Genomic DNA, 18,339 nt, shown 5'->3' with positions numbered 1-18,339 from the left:
GTTCATGTTTTGCAATGTCCCAGGCTGCGGCTGTGAGCATAGATTTTTCAGTTGTTTCTTTTGAAGAAGGCTGTGCTCATACAATGGCATTTCCTTCTGAGCACAGAACACCAGGTACTTTTTCCTTGGCAGTGCTCTTCAAATAACCTCTTGGGGAAGCACAAGCTCTAGTGCAGCACCCAGAGTCACCACTGCAGTCAGAGCTTCACTGCTCTGTGATTTCAAACAAATGATTTCTTATGTGACTTCAAACAAACCACTTATTCTGCAGCTATCTAACCCCTGAGCTTCAAAGCGATCACCTCCATTTCTGACTAAACTTTTAATAAGCAACGTTATCCGAAAGACCAGGGCAATTTTTGCAAGAACTGGAAGCATCAGGAAATTAGAATCACCATCTTGGTAATGGTCTTGTCAGTGAAAGCATTCATGGCACTGGTTCCTGGCTGCAACAAAGTTGTAACAGACCAGGCCAAGGTGGGAACGTTTCATCTGGTGACAAATGTTCTCCTTCAAGAACTTCATGGAGCTTTGACTATTTATTGAAATGTAAAGAAGTGACAATACTATACTCACCCATATGTTGGCACTTAACTGGAGACATGTCCATTAACACTGTATGATTTGCTTGTGTAAGCATCTTCCAACCTGCAATGTAACCAGGCTGCTGCTGGCAACGTTTTCTGTTTTGAATAGTCATACTGGCCAGGGAAACAAAATTCTTGAAGATCCTGGCCTTACTCATAAAGATGACTGCACGTCATTTTTTAGAAGGGGCCACCTCATGCTAGGAGGAATTATCTTTGGACCGGTGTTTCTTGACAAGTTACAGTGGAGAAGATTGCAGTGGCACAGAGCATCTGTTTGGTGCAGAACAAATTGTTGCTGTGCGAACTCTTGAGTAGCTAAGACAAAACTATAGAATTGTCTTTCTCTTGAGCTCCTGTAAGGCTGTTTCTATAAAACTGCCTTGGGTATTTCAAGCAAAAAGAAAGCAATTCCTTTCCTTTACACCCTCAGCAACACCAATGACTATCCCATTCCCTGGTAACAAGTATAATGGTATTGATATACTTGGAACACCACACCACACCACCACCTGTGACCATTTGCCTCCAAATTTATTTGCAATGAAAAGCAAGTTTAGCTCTTCACTATGTCATGAATCACAGGCCAACATTTATGTGGGAATACTCCAACTTGACAAATAATGACTATGAAGGGCTCAGCCAGTCAGCAGACTTGCAGTTACCACCACAAGATCTTACCTCTCTCAATATTACTGTATGGCCTGTTATGTCAGCAACAGCCAACCATCAGCCTCAGGGCAATCCAACTGTTTTTCTTCTGCAGAGGCTGTTCTCTTGCAAATAGTGGCAGTAGCAGTCCTTTCACACCAGCTTCTCATTGTAAACGATTCTGGAACCAGTGTGGGAGGTGTTCCTTGGGAACACTGCACTGACATCACCTGAAAGCAGTGTGTAGTGCCCCAAAGGCCTTTTCAGAAAAGTTTACTGTCCCTTGCATCATCCTGAGACATAGTCATGATCTAAGAATCTTGCTGCTTCAGCAGTTTGCAAAACTCAGTTCACCATCTCACAATGCTGCTCCTATAAGTCTTTTTGGTACCAGTTCAACTGTCTTTATTCAGTTTATTATTGAATGGTCATATGTTTGCAAGCATTCAGTGGCTTTTTCCACTGGAAATAAACCATAGAATTGGAAGTCCACACGCAAGACACAACATCTCTAGCACATTGGAAGCTAAGGTCGAGAAAGGATTCTCAGACATACACAACAATAATTAAGAAAGCTGGGGGAGAGGGAGGTAGAGAGGATAGAGAAATGCAGGTAGTGTAGATGTAACTCAAATATCATGCAGGTGTAAAACTGAAGTAAGGGAGTAATGACAAGGTAAATATGGCATTCCAAAAAATCAGGTCCTACATGGGAAAGGTATGATAGCTCTGAATCTTGGTACAAATAAAAGAGTACTGAGAATTAACAAGGAGGAAGGTTTTATGCAGATGCCTCGCCCATGTCTGTTTTTCCCCATAAGACATTTAAACAGAACTGTAACACTGGGGAAGCATCCTGCCATGACAACTCATTTCTGCACTGATAAGATTGAGCACAGTTATGTTATCAACACATATGACCATAGCATGGCTTCAGACATTTGGTGTGCCTCAGCACATGAATCCACACCACACACAGTTCCAAATTTAAGACATGCATCCACTATCCCACATGAAGATGTAGCATTCCCCCAGATGGATGAGGACTGACTCATTAGGATAAACCCCTAGATAAAAATCAACTTAATTAGTCCAGGAAGAGTTACAAGGTGATTCCTGAGAAGCATCCCTGAAGACATGCATCTTTGTGCCATTCCTGCTCAGGTAATGGGGCTTATCTGCTCCGTATTAACTGTTCAGAGCTTGGTTCAGATGCATCCTGGGCGCAGGACGGAATCCCTGCGGGCACAGGATTCAAGGGCAACATGTCAGTGACTGCCAGAGACAGGCTGCTGCTTCCAAAGGCAAAACTGCTCTTAAAATAAATCAAGTTCTGTCACAATGACAACAGTAAAAAAACATGGCTAAACAAAAAAAATGCCAGTTGGTAACAGTGTAAGTCAACAAAGTTTGCTGCCTAATTGCAAAAGAGGTGTTTTACATATTATCCTATTGTCAAAACCTTCACCTTTTATCAGTTAGAAAATCAGCAAAAAAAGGAGGATTCTGATACTGAATGCTGAACTCCAATTCTTATATTTTCACAGTATATTCCTGCCCTTTTACACTTTCCAAAATTCCCTAGAATATTGTCCAGTCTTGACTTTGCTGCCAATTATACCCTTTTTGCCAGGGAACATGCCAACCATATGCATATTTGTAGAATATTTTAACAATGTCATTATTTCCATTATTGCTTGTGTATCAATGATTTGAAAGTGAAACTAGTTTTAAAAAAAACACCTACATATTGCAGAAAGTTAGTAAAGTCTCTACTACACACAGACTCCATCTGTATACTCAGCTACACTGAACTCTATTTGCCAGATGTATGCAACTTGACACTAACACTGAGAAAAAAGAAATTACAGCAAAGTCTGAAACTTGAAAAATAGTGCAGAAGGTTCTGAAGGCCACGTTCAGGTCTTAAATCTCTGTTGGACAGGACTAATCCAGCTGGAGAACTGACTGCAAAGGAAACCAATTTCATCATCACACGTGTAAGTTTTATATAAAACACATACGAGGAACATTACACATTTGTTCATGACCTATGCTAGAAAATGCATTAAAAAAATTATGCTGAAGTAAGTTAATTATGCCCATGACAGAAGTTCTTTATTTGTCTCTCCTGTACCTCAAGGCTAGCAAGTGGCTTTCACTGTTGAAAAAAGATGTCCCTCATCTTGATGCACATAGCCCAGGACAAGTTAAGATAAAAGGAAATGCCACAACAGTCCAGGAAAGAAAAAACGATGTGTATTACATTCCTGCAAGAATGCAGTAATCTCATTACTAACCCTGGATCTTATGCAGATCTGTAGGTGGTGTGTATATGAAGTTTTGTTTCACTAGGAATGATAAACAACTGCCCATGCCCAAGATCACAGCACCTGCATTTTCTGTTCACAGAACTTAACACTAAAAACTTCATATGCTAGGAAGAAACATCTGAATGGAGAAATGTTGCAATATTCCTTGAGAAAGACAATCTGTATGAGATTGTACAGAGTAAGAGACACTGTTATGGACCTTGTCTCCAAAACTGCAATGGCTGCTGCTACATCAGAGGATGTAGTAAAGAACAGCCTTTGAGAAAGAAAATCTCTGGACAACTGTAGCTTTTCCAAATTAAATTAATTATACATATAATGTAAAAAACTACCCAAGCAGAGTGCAATATGACATTATATGGTCAGCATTTTTGCATAAGCAAAACATAAACCTTGCCAGTTTTAACTTCTAGAAAGTCCTTTCCTTGAACATAGCATATTGCTAAGTCTAGCCAAGGAACAAGAGAAGGATGGAAGTCTGCAGGACTCAGACAACCTTCTACAAGCCAGCACTGGATATAACTGATAAGGAAGGTGATGAAGAAATGTTTAGCACTGAAGGTCACAGGTCTCAACAGTTCCCCAAAACTGAACTAGTCAAACAATCATTTCTGGTTTTACTGAGGTAAATCTAGCTTTTGAGTTAGATTTTTATTTTGCTCCAAGTCTGTCTTCAAACAGGACTTAACAGTATGCACAGTTAGCATACTGCTAGCAATGCAGCATACTCACCAATTCAGTGCCTCTTTCAAAAGATTAGTAAAATAATTGCTTAAAAGGCACCTGAATGTTATTCTCAAGATACATCTGACAATGAGATTATAATAGTCAGGTTTTGAAGTAAAAATGAGGAAATTTATACCCAAGTTAACTTCAAGGGCCATCCCTTCAGTCTTACAGCAGACTTTCTCTGGCTACTGGGAGAAGAGAAACAAGATACAAAGAGTTACATTCTTAATAAAGCAACATGAAGACTGTAAACTTATTGGAAAAGAATATTCACATTCCTAACGATAAAGTATCTCCTGCAAACTGCGCAGCAATCATACTGTACATTGTGGAAACCTATTTGAACAGTTCACATTAGAGCTGCAAGTTTTTGTCATTATGACAGATCTCAACAGTGCCTCTGAATCAGGCTGTAGTTCTGAGACTTCTTAGCAAGAATAAAGTTAGCAGGTTCTTCTACAAGAAGTATGCTTAGTTTTTTGGTTTGGATAGTTATCCTTATTTTTCTTCCCTCCAAAAAGAAAAAGAATCAAAAACAAAACCCACAAAGGATACAGCAAGAATCTCTGGAAGGTTTCAGAAGCATTCTCATTACAATGTTTTTAAAGACTTAACACTCCAAAAGCAGCTATTAGCAAGTTAAATCCCATTTTCCATTAGAAGTCAGCAGCTGTCAAGGTTTTTCAGAGTATATATATGACCATTTAATTTTGATGCCTCTCATTAAAACCAAAGAAAGATCTCGTTTCATGTTTCTACAGCCTGTAAGTTCAATGGAGCACAAAATCTTGCCTGTGGACTGCAAGTGATATTCCACACAACAGCACAATGTTAATCACTGATTTTTTTTTCATAGAAAAGTGGCCACCTTCCTTCATGAAGTAAAAGTTACTGGTTTATAACTGTATCAGGCAATATGAAACCACAAAAATCAATTTATTGTGGAATCATATCACATTCCCCCCCCCCCCCCCCCCCCCCCCCCAATTTAATCCTAGCATGAATTCAACACTTCAGTGCCATCTGGTTGTCATTACCTGAAGAATCTTGGTTTCTGTGTGACTAATTGAGGAGTACAATGAGATCTGCTACCAGACTAGTTGATCTGACCATGCCTTCAAAGAAGAGAATTTGGCTGTAGTTCAATGAAAATGGACAAACACCTCAAAGCATAGCAGTAAAACTCGTCACTTGCACAAGAGTTTTGAGCATCCACAGAAGAATACATTGAAACAAAGTAGGTGTTTGTCAGCAAGGTTTTCTGTCCTTCTAATAGCAATACGGTCTTCTCAAAAAACAAGCCACATACATGCAAAGGCTTGGACCTGAGTCAGCAACAGCAGTAAAATAAAACTTTTATTACTATTTGCATCAAACTTACCAAAACAGAATTTAAAAAAATAATTAAATGCTGCTTAAGATTATCTTATCATCCACATAGAGTGTATGTCACCATCAAAGTAATTTTTCAATATAAATATTTAGATTTTCTGTAGTTAAATTCTATTTACACTCTGACACCAGGAAGACTTGCAGCTCTGTTCCGTTCCTGTGCTAATCCCAGAGAATTAACATCCTACAAGATTTAAACAGAAAACATTTTAGATCTGAAAGACTTTTTTTTTCTTTGGTAATATTTCAGTTTACACGTAACCCTTTAAAAGCTTCTTCAAGACAAACTGCTTTCTAAATCAGCTTGGTCAACTATGCTCTTGACCTGCAGGCAAAAAATGGCAGAGATTAATTTAAGATTCTCCTCCATAAACATATATGCAGCCAGTAGCTAAATCAGACATCTCACACAGTGGTGCTGCTAGCACATTCTACCCACCCAAGACAGATCCCAGCTCTGATAATTAGAGTAAAAGTAGCTGAACTCCTTTCCGCCCCCACAAGGACCACTGCGGTTATTTCTCTCCAAAGACAGCAACATCACAGAAGTAGTGAAGTGATGACAACCTTGCAGTCTTCATGTATTCCTGAGAGTACTAACTGTTCAAACAATAACTTCATATAGGAATATACTGGTCACAACAGACAGTTCAGATGACATTCTAATGCACAGCATTAGGAATTTCTTGTGTAAAGCTGAACATCCATTCATACAGGTGTACCTTGACCAGTTATGGAAACAAAAGTTGTCCCTGTACACACGTACAAGGGAAACAGTATGGAGAAACACTAGACTGACTGACATTCCAGAGCACAAGCCACAGGAGAGGTCTCTCCTCCCAAAAAGATTCAATCGGAGAGCTCCATGAGGCAGAAAGATCTTAGGAAAAAATGAAACTGTGCCATTTCCTTCAAGACACCTTTACATCTTTGGTTTTGCATATTGAAATACTAAATCCTACAATTCAAAGAGACTAGAGCCTTTTGTCTAGAAACCTAACACAGAACAGAAAATACAAGCAACTTCAAAACACTTTTGCCTCTCCATTTGCAGTAACTTCTTGCGCCTTTGTTGGTAACAGTACTTGAGCTTACCTGATTTAAGCAAGATCATGAGTAAAAATACATTCTTCTTCCAAAGAGTACTAATCAGCTAGTAGGTGATAATTCACCTCAATGGAATATATTGTTATTATTAATTTTCCAATCTACATACATGAGGAAGACTTAAGGCTCCAGGCTGCAGATTCAGTACCATGAAAATTTGCAAGAGACATCGCAATTGCTGGAACACTTCACAGGTAAGAATAAAACAAAACACTTCACCATGAAGTAAGTGATAAATCTTGAGCAGAAATTAGAATTGTTCCTTGGAGTAAACCGTCCTTTAGTTGGCTGAAGGATTCTGACTCATGCATGTAGAAATAGATGAGCTGAAAACAATTTTGATTCAAGTTTTATGAGAGAATAAAGATGACTGCCCTAGACACTCAAACCAGAAATGTGCCGTTCATATTCTAAATTCTATGAAACTTTTGTTCTTTCTCTTCTCATTTTTACTATGACAAGAAAACTAAGTAAAATCACAATTTTAGAACAGCTGATGCTGTAAGTATACAGATCTCAACTGAGATGGTCACCTCTGCTCCTCAAATATTTTATCTCATAATATGCAAGTTGTCCTGATGTAGTTTGACCCCAAATTGTCAGCGGACCACGAGTTCAGAATTTAGAACTCATTTTCCAGAAGTAATCTGGGAAACATCAAACAGTGAAGAGAGTCATAACAGAAAAGAACCATGTATCATTATTTAGCTTCCTGAGTGAACATGTGAATATTCCACAAGCAAAGAAAACACAGTACTGGTTCTCCTTTCCAGTGCTCGTATGCTGAATTACAATACTCCCAGGAGAGTTCCAGAGTTTCAGTTCAGTAAGCTCACAGTTACCTAGCTGCATGCTGCCAGAGACAGCATGAACTTCATAGCACATCTTGCTTCCAGACCCAGCTCAACCATGTTTCTCCAAATCCCAAGGTCTGCTCAGTACTGTGTGGGTGGCAGCAACATGAATAGTAAGATGGCACAACCTGCTAAGGGAAATTGTGTCCTAAGGGCACAAAATTATTCACCATGACAGCAACATTTATATAGATGAATAAAGTATTTTTTCTTCTGGTAACAATAAATTTGTTTAGGTCACAGCAAGGTATCCCACCGGCAGAATTACTTTAGTCCTTTGAAAAGGATTCTCAGTGTTCCAATGATGTAGAAATTACAAATTGGGAAAAACTGATTCTGGCTGCTAAAGTCATGTTCTTCTCTCTCACTTAAAAGCACACTACCTACAGATTATTTTTCTGCAGGAATCATCCTTTAAAATGTGACTTTCAATTTACAGTTCTATGATAATTTTTAACTATTCAACTGCATTAGATGTGGGCTTTTTGGGGATAGGTTAATATATGTTGCAGTATAATGTCACAACTCTACTTTTCCAATTCAATCCTTTCAGAAAAGCCTCTACTGAAATCCTACTCAGTATCTCCCTGGTTACCTAAATGGTTGCTCAGAGATTAACAGGCTTCTGAAAATAGTTAAAACAATGTCTTACAAAGAGACAAGAGCAGTGATGTATTCTATCTATTGACAGATAGGCAAGGAAAAACTAATGGACAGGGTTAACAAAGATGACCAAAGCAAAGTCCAAAAAATGCTAAATCAAACTTGAGGTGCAAAAAGTAAAAACAACTTGTACCTACACCAATTCTTCCCTTGTAAAGACAGGGAACTAATAATGCAAAGTAAAGTGTTTATGATATAAGCATTCAAGGAAACAGAAAAACAAATTTCTAGAACTGATCTAATACTCTCACCTATTATTTCACTCCTTACCATAGTCAGACCATCACACTTAATGAGTAATTCTGCAGTAAAACACAAGCTGACTGAAGATGACAACTGTGCTCTATTCACATAGCACAGCACGTTGCACATTCCCTTCCAAAAAACACAACGTATTTCTCTCATGAGACAGGTAGCTTCAATACTAAAAAGCAAACTGACTTGAAAAAAACCTGAAGCGTCACAAGAAACTGTAACTCACAGAAAATACTGTTTTAACAGTCAACTTCACTGAGAAAGTAGCAACTCCATTCTGCAGCAGCTGATGTTTTTTTCAGAGTTGAATTTTTCAACGTGATACACGAAAACAGCTCATCAGAGTTGGCACAACTGCATGCATGTCAAAGATGGATCATTACATGAGAATGCTTCCTATTTAGTTGTCAATGAAAGTTGGTATTAATTCTGCTCAGTGCTGTGAAAGGTTCTACTGACAATATCAGTGAGCAAATGAGTAAGAACTAAATCAGCATCAAGACAAAGTATTCTGTACTGAAGGACTTCCCAGACAAAAGCAAAATCATGAATCACCAGCCTCTGGTTAGGAGTCAAGCATGAGACTAGCTAGCTGCTCTCAGTTCTGCCAGCAGCAACAATGAATATTTCCTTTTTGCTTGATTTCTTCAGTCACTGAATGTCTAGAGCATTTAGAATCTGCTATATGTTGTAGTTTGGGCATAAGTTATTTTTCTTTCAGAGCCACTTCCCATCAAAAAATTGAAGACTGATCTGCTAAACATTCAAACCAACTGAAAAATGGTGAAGATTATGGATGTATTGATATTTCTGTACTAAAGAAGGGGAAAACTTCTGAACTTCAGGAAAACAACAAAACCCAAACCCTTCAGCCTTTTCTGGTCAAACAGTCTGACAAGTCTACAATGGTATGTTATCATAACTGAATTTTGCTTTCAACTTCAAGATTGATATATTTTCTGTCTGTTCTCATCAGAATAAAGTATAATTTTATGTATATTCTCTGCTCATTTTTCTTTAGCTCTACATGCACCACAGAATAAACAGCATGACATAATCTCTCAGTATATCTGCTAAAATAATTTCAAAATTCATAAAACCAGTAAACAACATTATAGCTTCTCTCAGACATTACCCATTTGAATGTTCCAGCAGTACTTTATAGTCTGGAAATAAAAATGTTAGAAAATGATCTAGTACAGTTGTATTAGCAAAAATACAGACAAAAATCACCATCAGTTCTTAAGAGGCAAGGAACAGCACCTACTCATAGTGTGCCACGAGATTGAAACCCATTTTACACATACCTGAGAGTAACTTCTCCAAAGTGAAGCTCACCTGATTTCCACAGCAATACACAATACTCATTTCCTGTTAACTGCTAGTTACCCTTTGTCAACAATTCTCCATCACAATTCAGAGTACTTACTTAGCAACATTTTGAGAAGTATATATGCTATGTAAAATACAGGTACAGAGAAAATGTGCATTTAATGCTTTCAATTTAAAAAATTCTGCTTACAGGGAGCTCAGTTTTCTTGTATTAAACATATTCAGGGCATAATACAATTTCAGCTATTCCCCTTGTTTACTGAAGAACTTTTAATCATGTACCACAGAGAAGGCTGAGAAGCAGCCAACAAACCAAACCATTAGAATGGAAAACAAACCCATGTATTACAACCACGCTCTCCGTTAACAACCTGAACTACCACCACACCAGAACAAACTGATTTACCAACCTAGATGTAAAGCACAATGTAATCACTCAACAGAGAAGGAAAATTCAGGACTTAATTTTCTTCCCTCAGAAAGATCACGAGAAAAATTCAATTCACCATTAAAAAATGAATTATTTTCAGATTTAAACCTTTTTCCTAGTTACAATATTGTTAATGCAAAAGCATTTGCTTTGAAACCTGGGAGGACAAAAGAAAGTTTTCATCAGCAAACCTGACGCCCTGTGCAAGTGATATTCCAGCACCTATGAAGAATCTGTACCAATAGTGTGGACTGGTATTCACCCATCTTGTTTTTTTTTTTTTTTTAATCAAGTTTAACACATTTATCAAAGGAAAAGAAGGGTATAACTTCTGGTCTTTGTCACTTCTTTTAATGATGTATCTCTATGACTCAATAGACTTATGAATGGAATGAAATACCCTGATAGGGATCGGCATTGACTAAAAGGCATAATAAGACCAAAACCAATTTTCTAGGCTGCCCCTCAGAGAACTCCGTAGAATCTGTCTTCATATTGAGCATTAAACACAAGTTTTTCATACAGTGCTACCTTGAACATTACAGAACCACCTAACAGAATTCATATTCACATAGTAACAAAAATTTGACATAATTAAGAAACTAGGATCCAAACATAATGATATTCCTGCTCTCCAGGAACATGAACTTATAAAGGCCAGCACGACCTGGGGTCTTAATGGATCTGTCTATGAGAAGAAGTGCAGGTGAAAAACTCAGAAGACAGGACACATTCCAGAATATGAGCACAGTACATCTTCCAGGTAAGGATGGTTCTGAGTGCTAACATGTGAACACAGAACACATTTAAAACATCAAACAAAACCCGTACTACAGGGTCCACCAAGAACACTGAGTTTATAGTGAAATTTATTGTTCCGCTTCCTAATACAATAAGCTACAAGGTACATACAGTATAAAACGAGAACATCCACAGAGCAAAGGTGATAAACATTCTGTGATGGTACAGTGGAGGTAACATCTGTCTAATCCTTCCACTTTATCCCACAAAGAGCAGCTAAAACTACTGACCCTCCCCCTCCCTCCCCTCCAAAAATATTAAAAAGTAAACTGTCTCTCTCACTTAGGACCAGTGGGATTCAATGAGTTTTTTTGAGGGAACTGGTTATCTGCCAGTATCTCAAGAAAATTGCTGAAACTAAAGTAACAAAGAAAAACTGTGAAGGTGGGAGTGACATGACCCATGCAAGATGCTCATGACACCTTGGTTCACTTCTCCTCAGAGCAAATGGCCTGTAAAGAAAGGAAAAGTTTGTTATGTTACATAAACCAGGAATTAGCATGGTTAGAATTAAGATATAATAAGCAGCATTTGAATTCAACAGGACTAATAGGCACACAGCTAAACTACTCTTAATGAAACCACAAGCTTCCTTGTAATAAGGTTGGGAGATTCGATAGCTGATAATCCTTCCCCCTTTCTGGTCAGGTGCTGTACAGAAGGGTGCATATTGACATAGGCACAGCTGACACCTACTATACAAAGTTCCAAATCAAATAGCCTTGTCTGGAAGAACTCTAACAATGGGGTGAACTGCAGCCTCAACTCTTGAAAAACATCAAGGCTACAAACATATAGGAAGGTTGAATATTTACCTTAAAGGCACAAAAATCCACTTAACCAATTTTTCATATATACTTGGTGCGGTTGAGGGCTCTCTCGGCAAGGTGACCACTTTCATCTGTTATCTTCTCCCAGTCAGTTTGTCCAACAACAAAACCAATGGCCCTTTTCCTGTCAGCATCTTTTTTTTCTTCTAGATCTGCCCATCGCACCTATGGAGAACATCCTATCAGTACAGTAACCTTCCAAGAAATCCTGATATGAATCTAGGCTTTCCACTGCAAGTAAGAATACAAGAATACTAATTTCTACTAATTTTCCTTAGAACAGGTAAGTATTTTTTTAATGATAGGAAAAGAGGGAAATTATTTTTAAATGAATCTATCAGGTGTTCTATGGAGTAGAAGAAAAGTACAGATGATAAGCTTTTTCCATTTCAGTGCTATAGTTTTGAGAGTTGAAGTGTAACTACTACAATCATGTCTATTTTCAAAGCAACACTTTCTGCAGGAAGAATTATCCAAGACTCATTTACTGTTTTAATTTTCTGAGAAATCTGTCTTTCAATTGCACAATGGAAACCTCTAGAAGATGCCTATGAAACTATAGAAACACAGTGTTAAAGAGCAAGTCAGCAATGAATAAATGAATGAAGGACAGTTTTCTTCTTTATCTTCTGTGAGGTATTAATACTTAAATTTTTCTACTATTTCTTTACACTAAGTAACTTTTTCATCCGTATATTATTTCCCCATCTTTACTGCACCTCTTCATGGTAATGCAGATCCCTTGCATTTATCCTGTTCAAACATATAAAGTGACACACCCAAAGCAAGACACAGTGGGAGGGAGAGCAACAGGAAGGTGGGAGGGAGAGATGCAATGAGGAAAGGCTACAGTCCAGAAACTCAGCTGAAACACACCATTTCAGGACAAGAAAAACAGTAAGTGAAAGAGTTTTTCTTTGCCATACTGACTAGTCTCATTCAGGCCCATGTGTTACTGGGGAATGTAGCCTTATCGATTTTCTGCTAGCACCTCCCAATCCACAGTCTACCTGGATTTCCCCTGACATTTCTCCTGATAAGCAATGTCAGTTTTCTTTCACCATCATCTCCTCTCTGCCAATGCCTTAAGTGCCTCCATTTCTCACAGACACACTGTGCAGTACTACCAGTTTTCTATTAGACGTTACAGATCAAAAAAATATCCAAACACTAACAGTTAATTCAAATTACTTCTAATGGAAAAAGCTGGTCTTTCTATTTTGGAGAGAAAAAAAAAGCGCATTACCTCTTTCTATTACCTCTCTTTTGTCTCCCTCTATGATTTTCGCCCTTTTTTCACAACAGAATTTAAACATGCAACATTTTGTATTCAGACCAGGTCATACATAGTTAATCTGTATTATCTGCAATTCCTAGCTCAGTTATAACTAATATGTTTATCTCTAGAAGACACTACTTGCAAGCATAATTTCTTACAGAATCTAATGGAACAGCAAAATAAAAAGTGAGTCAATGAAATTCCCATATTCACAGACATTGGATGACTTGATATAAACTCTCCTTCACAGAGACCATTAAAGGGTTATATACAGACACTAAGTCATTTGAAAACTTATTACCCTTTTCTTTCCAGGTTCAGAAGCACGTGTATCATAGTCATCTGGAAGCTGCAGATAATCTTCTATTCTGCTGGCAATTGCTTCCCAGTCACGTTTTCTTTTAGTGCCAGTCCGCAAACCATCCAGCTTGTCTGAGAACAAACACAGAGCCTCAGCGTTAAGGGAGGTTATTTTGTCTATTATTCACACAAGCAAGACGAGAGTGGAAAACTTTTCAAAAGAATGAGCAGGAGAATTTGTACATCCAGCTTGTTCTCAATAGGTGTAATGATGAGAGTTGAAATAAACTAGAGAAGACTCAACACAGTTTTCAAGTTTTATTGATCTTTCACGTTAACTGCGTGGCAATAACACTCAGTGCTGTTTTCTATATGAGGGAGAAAAAGTTTGCTCTTCCGGATCTATATGGAGTCTGTCCTTACAGGTACAATACAGCCAACAATAGCTAGGAACCTCAGATCCATCCTTCTGTATTTGAACACAATACTAAAGCTGTATAATTTCTCCCAAATTTGGGGATCAATATTGTGTCAAACACGGCATACATGCAGTATTAGGGAACAAGTGGCAATTGTATAATTTAATGCATCAAAGACAAGTTTTTGAGATACTGTTTCTGCTTAACAAAATGCTCCTTGGAAAGCCTGATCTTCCCCTTTCTGTTTCTCTCCCCATAAGGCAAACCACTTAAAAAGTCTTCCAGAACTGGGAGAAAAATATCTCAGAATCTTTTCTTTCATGGTGTAAGAGGTCAGTCATGAATATTTGAAGAGTACATTTGTCCAACAGTCCTCATTTTCTTCTTTTTCATATTGAACCAACACAACATGAGGAGAAACAATTCCGTTCCTAGGTTCTAAAATTTTGTTCCTCTTTAGGCACTTATTCTCAGTAAAGAAAACAACACCTTATTGAAATTATGTGGCAAACTGTCTTTGGAAAGGAGACGAAACATTCATTGTAAGATTATGAACAACAAAGCATGAAAGGGAAAACCGGCTCTACAAGTCAAAGGAAATTCTGTTACTTCTGTCGATGTAAACTACCAGTTTATAAGCCAACAATTCAGGTATGTGTAGAAGGAACACTAAACTTTGCAATAACATTCATTAGACCATTACCGGTGATGTTAGAAATACCGTTTCAGAAGTCACTTTTGTAATCAAATTCACCCACAAAAGGCCTCAGAAAAAGACCAAATACAAGGCAGCATTCTTTTCTGGATAGCAGAAGATGATGTCCAAAAGTATGTACTTAAAGAAGCTCAGTTCAGAGATGAGTTTTTTTACTTAATATGGGAGAGAGAAGAGTAACAATGGATATAGTATGAGGCAATGGTAGTGTAGAAATGCTAGTATAATTTAAAGTCCATACACTAAAGAAGTTATTTCTCCCTCATACAGCTCAAAACCTTTTAGATTCCACCTTTGTCCCATTTCCCTGGAACAGATACAGAACTTCTTCTAATAAAACATCATAATCCTCCTTCTTCTTCTTAAAATAGCCAACATTTAAGAAAAATATTCAGCATATTTGTATCTATTACATGATTTAGTTAAGGTTCTTCTTTTGCTCTAAGTTAAATCTGCCAAATTTGATGCTCAATCTCCAGAGAAAGGCAATACTCCCTCTACAAGACAAAATTGATTTATACAATATTCCTCTGTTACTCCAGCTACGGTCAATCAGTGTAGATCATTTGTTGCATTAAGCATTTCCAGAAAAAAATAACATTGAAAATTCAAATTCATTGAGGAGCATTTAAGAACATGAAGAAGTAAAAACTGAGGAGCTCTCTGATGGCTAATACCTGTAGACAGACATATTCCTGTTGGAGGGAAGCTGTGATGCAAGCTCACCTCATCACCGATGTGAAAATAAAGTCTCCCACTCCCTGCTGCACACCAAACAACTGAAAACATCGCCAAGAAAGGTGTAATGCTCAAATATCAGTAGAGGAGCTCGGAAGTTGTTCTGAATATGCAGTTCCCCTCTGTTCTTTTTTGTTACTGCTACACAGAATTTATTTTTAAAAGTTATGTCCTTCCATGTTTGAAGCTGGATTGTTTTTCCAGAGGGGTCTGCTTCCATCCATACTATTGTGTTCAAGGTACATGTGTCATGCAGCAGACACAACACAAATGTCAAAAACCTGCCACAAAGGATTATTTCAGAATATTCTTTTCTGAAAATCAGACAAGGTGTCATTTTGTAACACTGGTGCTTGTGATTATTTATAGCTGGTGATTATTTAGTGTTAAACTACTGAACATCATTTTATCATTTCAAATTTAAAAACAACAAAGCAGCAGCATTTCTGAAAACCCACAAAACTTAAAAACTCACCTTTAGAATTTTTAAAGTAACATCTGCAAGTAACTAATGTATTTAGCTCCTTCAAAACCTAAATAAATCAATCAGTCAAATTCTGCCCTTCTTATACAAAAGCCACAAAGTTTTATGTAGAATCCCATTTGCATTCTAGAACAAATTTTACAATGGTATCAAAGTTTCAGCTACACCAGAGCTCATTTCTCCATTTCTGAAAGTTTGCAGAACTTGCCATTAAGCGCACCTTGAAACAGAGCATTGCACTAAACACTACAGTCAAATTTTAAAAATGAGAGTCCATTACTTTAAATTTCAATATAAGAACCTGTGTGCACTGTGTGCTGAGAAGACCCATGAAAAGACTTTCAGAATAAAACTGTGGCTGTGCACAGCATGTAAGGAAATGATAAATCACACACGTACTCAAGAGGAATGTAAGAATAAAGTAAATCTGTGCTAAAGCGAGAGCTCTGGGGCATATATTTGGCAATTGTCACAAGTCAGTGTTTGCAGCTAAAGAACTCAAACTTTACAGACATTTTCTGAAGTTTATTACAACCAGCAAGATCTTACTACGCTTTCCTATAACAATGTATACTCAGAAAGAAAACAAAAAAGCAAAACAAGACTCAGAGCATCATTTTTGGAGTCTGCACTTACATCATTCTGCAAATGTGTGCCTTCTGGGCTATAAACCTAATGGGCAGGCCAGCTCCCAGGAAATAAGTCAGTTTTGGAGTAACTAACGCATACCACAGTTTACATACCTTTCCAGAAATAATTATAATTGGTCATCTACAATAAAGTCTTACTGTGAACTAAACATAGTAATTCTTACTCACAGACCGCAGTTCTTCTAATGTACACCTTAAGCTAAAAGTTGACTGCCCTGGCAGAGTAATTTTCCAAACAAATTGCACTCATTACATAGGAATGCCTGGCTTTTTAAAAACCTAAGTTCTGTCAGAATTTACTTTTAATCTATAGTCCTACATATGTACAAAACTGAATCTAGAGGGCAGTCATAAAAGTAAAATTGTGAATACAGATTTAATAGAAAGCCCTTTTCAGCACCTGGATCTGTGTCTTCCATGGTAGCATCCAGTTTGTTAATGAAGTTTGACTGTTAAAAGGATTATTTCAACAGCCTTGCAAATAACTTACTTCAGCATAAAAGTGACTCTGCTGCTTGCTCTCCATTTTATGTTTAAGTGGGGACCATATAAAAATCATGTGTTTTATATTACGGAGTTTTCATTATGGAAGGAAACACAACAAAGTTCTTCGCATAAACTTAAGAAATAATTTTACATTATTAAATAAATCGTTGCTTGTAACAAAAATGTAGAGCAATCCTATCTTAATTGTCTAACTGCCTAGCTGTTTGGTATGCCAAAAATCACTGAGTATAAGGTGCCTCTGCTTGTACTGCAGGCGCCATGTCATCGATATCATCCACAACTATTTATATGACTTAAAAAAGGGCACAGCAGCAGAAGAGAGGGCGTAGCTGAGCCATTAACAGCAAAAGGTGAAAGGCTGCTTTATGTAAGCCACACCTTCTAACGCTATTTCTATGGTGCAGTTGTGATTTTGGTTACTGGAAAGTTACAATGCACAGGGTTGTACCACATGTGAAGAAGTAAACCTCAAAATGTTAAGACATGCTGTGTCCCATTTAGGTATTTACATGTTCTCACAGACATGATATAAAAATAGCAATTCTGAGCAGACTCAGAATAAATAGATAAAATCTAGATAAAATCTAGATAGTCTAGATAAAAATCTTCATTTAGAACTTTTACTGTTCAGTAAAAAAAACAAACAAACAAAAAAACAAAACAAACCAAACAAACAAAACCAAAACTGATCATAATGACCAGATGACCAGAAATCCCTTTCCATGAATAATCCTTCCACCATAGATGTGGTGCATGCATTTCTGCCTGAAAGCTGCTTTTGACTTTGGCACAATCCTAATACCAGCACTAATGAGAACAAAAAAAGTACAGCAAAAATCTTGTGCTCCTGGAAAGTCCATCTTACATACTACTAAGAAGAATTCTTTTGCTTTCCTGGAACTGCAAAACATCATGAACTTTTAACTTTTCAATGCCGGAGATGTTGAAAAGATACACTGGCATCTAATCATTCAGAACCAATTTCAAAGCATGCCACTTCTTTGTTCTCACAGATATCAATTTTGGAAAGTGAGAAACATCTTCAATACAGTTCAGCTATGAGAAATACCTCCAAGAATGCAAGAAGTTACTGATGACACTTCAGAAAAAAGATATGCAATATGAAAAAGAGTACAGTGCGATAAAAGTTGACTCTGCTTATATAGAAATAATAAACACAGAAAGATGAAGAATATAAATACCGTTTTTTTAAATTTGAAGACAAAGTACTTTCCTTGAACAGATGGAACAACAATTAATGAGTATACAAAACAATGGTGATT

General features: G+C 37.4%; 1 protein-coding gene across 1 annotated transcript in view; it reads right to left on the bottom strand.

The window, feature by feature from the left end:
* Window positions 1-11,185: 11,185 nt before the first annotated feature.
* YLPM1 (YLP motif containing 1) overlaps window positions 11,186-18,339 on the bottom strand; it is a 35,585-nt gene continuing 28,431 nt past the window's right edge. The window contains exons 19-21 of the mRNA XM_062495122.1: window positions 13,545-13,675; window positions 11,950-12,129; window positions 11,186-11,586 (exon numbers count right to left, since the gene is read on the bottom strand). Coding sequence (XP_062351106.1) covers window positions 11,983-12,129; window positions 13,545-13,675 — 278 coding nt within the window. The 3' untranslated portion in view covers window positions 11,186-11,586; window positions 11,950-11,982. The remainder of the gene's footprint in view (window positions 11,587-11,949; window positions 12,130-13,544; window positions 13,676-18,339) is intronic.

This window comes from Cinclus cinclus, chromosome 6 (assembly GCF_963662255.1).
Source record: "Cinclus cinclus chromosome 6, bCinCin1.1, whole genome shotgun sequence".
Lineage (NCBI taxonomy): Eukaryota > Metazoa > Chordata > Aves > Passeriformes > Cinclidae > Cinclus > Cinclus cinclus.
The sequence above is the reverse complement of the archived record's forward strand: the minus strand, read 5'-3'. Positions and strand labels throughout refer to the sequence as shown.